The sequence below is a fragment of the Zeus faber genome (genome assembly GCF_960531495.2).
Source record: "Zeus faber genome assembly, chromosome: 2".
NCBI lineage: Eukaryota > Metazoa > Chordata > Actinopteri > Zeiformes > Zeidae > Zeus > Zeus faber.
The window spans coordinates 27,400,034-27,406,953 of record NC_137189.1 but is presented as its reverse complement, the minus strand read 5'-3'; the positions used below and the strand labels follow the sequence as shown (position 1 = coordinate 27,406,953).

Sequence of the window (6,920 nt, the reverse complement as noted above, 5' to 3'; positions counted from 1 at the left end):
ACTGAATTATTGAAATGTTTCCAAATATGTTCCATAAATAGCAGAATAAATAAATATTTCACCAAACTCCCACGTGAGGTACGTTTCTACTGTAAGTTCCATCTGCCTCTTGGAGCGGAATGGGCGTTGGTCCATCGGAGTCCTGGCGTGTTTATGCTGTCACCTGGCGGTCACACGTGGTACTCAGTATACATTTAAAAAAATAACTAGTATTTTTATGATTAATTAATAAACATTTATCGTAATAATAATAATAATAATAATAATAATAAAATAACAATATATTTTTTAGTCAGCTAGATGCTCCTGATCAGGAATCAGGAGCATCTCGTCTCAGATATGAACCCAACCTAAAACCAATGAAAATACATCTATTACATTTTTCTAATAAAGGAATTCCAGCTTCACTTGAAGAACAAATACTTTACAGTTCGAGTATAAGTGATGTACTGATTAACATGAAAACAATTGTGATTTAAAAAGTATAGAAATATATATATACTGTATTTACATTTCCTTCATCAGTAATCATTATGTTCATATACTAAGTATCGTCATTTATTAGAATTAGAGTTAGAGAACTAGTCATTAATTATTATAGTTAAAAACAGCGGTTATCCATATTATCAAACTTATATTAAAATCAAACATATTAAGTTGAGTCAACAGACAGACTGTTACCATGACTGGTCTATGTTGGTGAGATTTAAATCATAAGATCCTCTGATTGTTCAGACTAAATTATGCTAAAGAACAGTTTATATAAAAATGTGAATTTCATCATTAATTTTCCTAACGCTGGAACTCCTCTCGATGTCGCATGATGAAAAAACAGCTTTCAGTCCCAGAAAAACATCATAATAAAACATAAACAACATCATCCATAATGTTTCTTTTTAGACCGTCTGAATTCAGGAACGAGTGAAAAGAAGGAGAGGGGAAGAGTCAAACGCTCAAATTGTTCTTTATTCTTAAGGAAAACAAACAGAATTTTTATGTGGATCTGGAGGAAAAACATCCAATTTCAGTGATGGAATCACTCAATGATTTATAGTTTTTATATATAAATTAATGATCATCGGTTTGTTCTGTTTTCACAAAGCATTCTGGGAAATAAAAGCTGTTTGTGCTTCCCTGCACTTTTTGCTCAGTCCTGGCTGTGACAATAAAATGCAATTCCGTGAAATTATTTTGTAGAAAAAATGCCATATTTTATCTCATACATTATAAGAAACAGCTGTTAAATGTGTTTGCATCCTGATCTGCTCCTCTATATGCTGTTTACCATTATTGGTGGCGGGGTCCGCCACACACAGCATAAAGTGAAATTTGGTGAATTAGCTAAAGCAGCATAGCTAGTTGTGGTCCGTAAAATGTTGATATGAACGTTCACAAAACATATGCGCAAAGTTTTAGAAATAAATGTTTCAATAGAATTTTGGCACTTAGACGATGTGATGGAATTTCGACTTTATCTCTCGACATATTTCACACACAGTGAGGACCCACTGGGCTCAGATACAGTGTGAACCAAAACCTCAAGCATGCTTAACACTGAATACGTCAAACAGGGAGTCCATTCATTCCTATGGAGAGTTGAATTCCGTACGCTTTGACACGCTGTGATAGGTCCCGCCCCCTCCGATATAAGCTCCGCCCCCAAAAATATTTTGTGACGAAAAACTCAGACGGGAGGATCCGACGGATGCGATTTCAAGGTGACATAGGAACCATTTGAGGGTTGAACTTAGACACAGATTATCCAAATAGTGTCCTTGTATGACGTAACATAATATATAATATGGAACCTGTTTGTGGTTGTTCTAACTCTAACTTGATGATTTCTGGCAGTGATATTAATCCATCTTGGAGTGTTTTGCATCAAAATTGTCATCGTTGCGACCAAAATGCTTGATTTTGCAGATCGTGCAGATTTTCCCAAAATGTGTGATGCAATTTGTGTTGTTTTTTTTCTTTGCAGTGAAATTTCAGGCATTGACAAAAAATTGCTAAAAAAAATCATGATTTCCCGGAGGAACTGATCTAGTTTAAGGGAAACTCCCGTTTTATTTGGGAAATAATTCGAATTAATTAATAAATAATTAAATCTCACCCAGATTCAGGCGAGAAGTTTGACACTAATTTCATCCCTGTGCGTTCAGAACTGAGATAGCAACCTGCTGCCTGCTAACTGTGTTAGCTCAATGCATGTCTACAGAGGGGATCAACTAGTTTAGCTGCTGTGAAGTACCCGGTTAAACATGAGTTTCATTTCCTGTTCAACGTTCATGTGAGTCAAAATTCAAATCATTTGAGCAGTGTACGACGCCAGTTCTTCCTGTTCTCAGACAGGAAGAGAACAGATACAGTTTTTGGCTTGGACATGCCCCTCCTCCCGCATCAGCGGCCATCTTAGCAGCAGGATCTCCCGGAGTAGCTCTTCCTGTGCAGATCCACGGTGCCAGACGGCGGCGGCGGCAGCGGCGTCTGCGACCGCTCCTCGGTTGCCAGCACGCGGCGCACCGCCTCCTCGAACGCTGCCGCCACGTTGGTGGAGTCCTTGGCGCTGGTCTCGAAGTACGGGTGGCCGCCGTTCTCACGGCACCAGCACCGTGCGTCCTCGCCCGACACCTGCCGCTCGGCCACGTCCAGCTTGTTGCCAAGCACCACGAAGGGGAAGGCGTCCGGGTCGCGCACATCGGCATAGTAGCCGAACTCCTTCTTCCAGTTGGCCAGGTTCAGGAAGCTCTGGCCGTCGTCCAGTCCGAAGGTGAGTAGGCAGCAGTCGGAGCCGCGGTAGAATGGTGTACGCAGGCTGCGGAAACGCTCCTGGCCCGCCGTGTCCCAGATCTGTAGCGTGACGTGCCGCCCGTCCACCATCAGCTCACGGTTCAGGAACTCCACGCCAATGGTGTGGAATAGGTGCGTGTCGAACTTGTTGGCCACATAACGGTTCATCAGCGACGACTTGCCCACGCCGCCGTCACCAAGAAGGATCACCTTCAGCAGGGACGATTTGGACGCCATGGCTCTGGGAGGATCCGAGGCCCTGGAGGAGTGAGGACTGGAGAATTGAGGACTGGAAGACCAAGCCTGGAGCGATGGGCGGTGGAATGGAATTGAGCGGGTTTAAGACTTCTCAATGTACCTAATGAGAAAACAAACAACCAAACAAAAAAGGTCAATAAAGTTTCTTCAAAGACAGGAAAACAAGACCAGACTGGTCGCAGGCACCAGCCCCGAACCAGCCCAGAACAGCCGATAACGAGTGTACGAGAGAGTCGTTTTTATGGAAAAGGGAGATGTGGGCCAGGCGAGTTGACTTCGAGTCATTTGAGAATCCGTCAGATTTTTTGACAAAAGAAGAAGTGCGGTTTCCTGTCACCGTGATCAATCATGTCAAAGAGCACCTGCACGGTTTGAGGACCAAGCTGCGCGAACACTTCCCCATCCCAGATGTGCAGTGCAGCTGGATGGAAAACCCCTTGGCCAGCCACAGTGACGAGACCCTCGCAGGCCTGAGCGCAGAAGAGAAGGACGATCTCGTGGAGCTCTCCTGCGACAGCGCATTGAAACCGGCTTTCTCACAGAAGTACCTGACTAACTTTTGGCTTCATGGTGCTTCTGAGTATCCCGCTCTGTCCGACAGAGCTGTGCCATTTCTGCTGCCTTTCCCGACGACGTATCTCTGCAAAACTGGCTTTTCGACGCTTGTGGCGTTGAAGACGAAATACATAAATAAACTGAATGTTGATCCAGATCTTTGCCTGAGACGGTCGTCCCTTAAGACAGACATCAAGCATTTAGTGTCTGCCATACAACATCAGCCTTCCCATGAGGTGATTAAAATTAATGTGCTCCTGTTATTGTTAGTTTTACGTTACAAACGTTATGCAAAAGTTCCATAGATACAAGGTTATTTTTTAACCCACCACTTTATTTGTTTTACCATACTACTGCACTGTATGTATGATAATGCATATGATTGTTAAAATAAACATCCTTTAAGAAACACTTTTGAGATTTTCAAGTGGGCCGTGAGTCCGAAAAGGTTGGGAACCACTGGAATAGACAACATAAAAGTGTGATATTATGTAGTGTAAGACTTGTTATATATTTGGGAGGATTCCTCCCTCTGTGGAACCCCTGTCAATGTTTCTCCTCCTCAAGTGTTTTATTGAATGTGACTGATTTACTCTTTGCATTCAGAAGTCCTACCTCGCTCACCGTGCGTTACACCAACTGAACCAAATGAACCAAGACGAGTCGGACAATTTGAATTACTCTTTTAACCGAGTGACTCGTCAAGAACTGAATTTCAATAAAGGGTCAAACCTTTCATCACTACAAATAGTTGTCTCTTTCAGAGCGAAACTATTTTTGATGAATTAGTGCAGCCTCTCAATTTGGATCTTGCAACACAAGAGCTAATTTCCAGGATTTATTCTTTTAAGACGAATTTGGAAAACACTGGTTTAGCCTGATGAGTTGTTCGAAATTAGTTGTTCGATATGACTCGTCCAAAATTATTTGTTTGTTCATTTGAGACCGGTGCTAATTGGCAGTGCTTGGATTCATTTAATTTCATCCATTTATTCATCATATTACCACTGCAGTAAATCCCTGCTCTAGTATCATTCAATAATCGTTCAATAATCGAAGACATCCTCGTGCTGACGTGGTTAGCTAATGCTTGCCACGGCGTTCACATCAAGTCTTTGTTTGTGGATCGCGGTCGTGCAGCAGCTGACTCAGCCGTCATGCGTTTCAGGGGTCACAATGTGCCGAGCGTGACCACATGTGACTCGCCACAGGACCAAGAAGTGAAAGAGCGGCTCAGGAAAAGCGAGAGAAAGGAAAGAAAGGAAAATGCAAAAAATAATGTATTCTCACCGTTTTTTCAGCCGACAGTTCATTCAAGTTAAAATTACAGGAGATAGAGAGAATGACAGACAGACAAACGGACTGATCAAAATAGACAATAATAAAACAATACCATTAAGAAAAGGACAATGGGAATAAGCAATAAACATAAAAAATAACTAGAAGATCGAAAATATTGGATATATACAATAAGCCTAAAAATGTATAATAAACAAACAAAAATATAACCCTAACAAAAATAAACACGACTCAGAGCTTCCGTATTGACTATAATATAATAAATATGATAAAATCTACCTTTAAAACAGACCACGAGTTTGAATCGCGGTGCCGACGAGACTCATAAGTTACATAATGAAATTAGTTAAAACTTCAAGTGTAATTATGTTTTCACAACCTGCTGCAGTTTATTCACAGGACAACATGTTCACTCTACTCAGAAGTCACATGGAGTTGGTTATGAAACTTAAACTGGATTATTCTTTAAGAATCTTCTTTAAAAAGTGTTTCTGCTGCGGTAACACATATGGCGTCCAGCAGGGATCGGTACAGAGCAAGTCTGCTCCGCTTCTTGGAATGACGACCATGACAAACTACAATCACCAACAAAAAAATATATATATCGGCTGTTGAGCAACGTGTCATCTTGTATTAATTGTAGCCGGAGGAACAAGAAGAGAATAAATAGAAGGGAGTTCGTAAAAATAAAAATAATGTCTTCGTAAACAAACCTTTTCCCGCCACTCCCCAGAGACTCACCAGATCAAATCCAAATGAATAAATAAAAAAGGAAAAAAAAAACTCAAGGAATGCAAGAAATAAAAGCTGTGGGGAGGTTGTTTTTGTGCTCAAGTGCCCCCTCGCTGCAAAACATGGCACTGCACCTGGAGCTTGTGTTAAATTAAGGAGCTCCAGTAAAGATTTTATTTTCGAACAATTTAAGTTGAGAAAACCTAAAAATGTATATATCGTTGACCCAGTAACTTGTTTTTTCCAGTGTGTAGAATCTCTCCCCCTCAAAAAAAAAAGAAAAAAAAAATAGCTTCCAAATGAGTGGTGTGAACCTAATATCCTCCGACTTTAATTTCATTTCAAACCTGATTCACACCAAGTCCTTTAATCGCATCCGACAGTTGAATCCTCCCCTTAGCGGTGGTTGGATGAACTGCGTCTTGGTTTTGCATCCGATATGTCTTGGTAAAGAGAAACGCTGTTGTTTTGGAGTAATTTGCTCAGCTGGAATTTTACCAGGTTCTATGAATAATAGTTCAAATCTCCCTTGATATAGTGTTGGCAAACTAGGAAACAAATTCATTTGAAAATGAAAAAATGATTTATTAGTATTCAATATGGTGACACACGACGTTAACCTTAATAACGCCATTATTTCATATACGTAAACGAATACAACAAAAAACAATAAAAAATAACAAAAACGAGACTGATGGTAACTTGATTGACGAGGGCGCGGGGCTTATTTTAGAGGAGCGGGGCTTATCCAAGCCCCACCACAGCTTTTTGCGCGTGGAATTCGACTCTCCATGGTCATGAATGGACTTTCTGTTTGCTCTTGTCGTTTGGCGAATTCGGTGTGAAGCCAGCTTAAGAGTTGAAAAACAATGTGGGCGCTGACAATTCAGCGGGATGAAACTTAATTTGATGCCGGTGTGGGCCTTAACGTCTTGGCAGTCAAATTAAAAATGGAATCTCTGCGTTCCTGGATTGTCTCCATGAGCCTGGATCCAAATCCCAGCGAGGTTTGAACAGAAGCACATTCAGAGAATTCAGGATAAAAACCAGGAAACGACGACACATCATGAGGCTCAGCGTGTGTGTGTGTGTGTGTGTGTGTGTGTGTGTGTGTGTGTGTCATGTGTCTGGGATTTAAGAGCAGTTTGCAACATACAATAAAGATAAACAATAAATATGGTATACTATATATTTGCAGCACTGTGTATATTTTTATATTGTTCATATTCACTCAAATCAAGGGGAAAACTAACTCTGTTTTTATTTGATCAGAAGTCACTTTTTAA

The 6,920-nt window shown here is 41.0% G+C and overlaps 1 protein-coding gene across 1 annotated transcript in view; it reads right to left on the bottom strand.

The window, feature by feature from the left end:
- Window positions 1-948: 948 nt before the first annotated feature.
- Window positions 949-6,920, bottom strand: part of LOC307245834 (ras-related protein Rab-9A-like) — a 7,262-nt gene continuing 1,290 nt past the window's right edge. The window contains exon 2 of the mRNA XM_080021525.1: window positions 949-3,148. Within this exon, the coding sequence (XP_079877651.1) occupies window positions 2,413-3,027 (615 nt within the window). The 5' untranslated portion in view covers window positions 3,028-3,148 and the 3' untranslated portion in view covers window positions 949-2,412. The remainder of the gene's footprint in view (window positions 3,149-6,920) is intronic.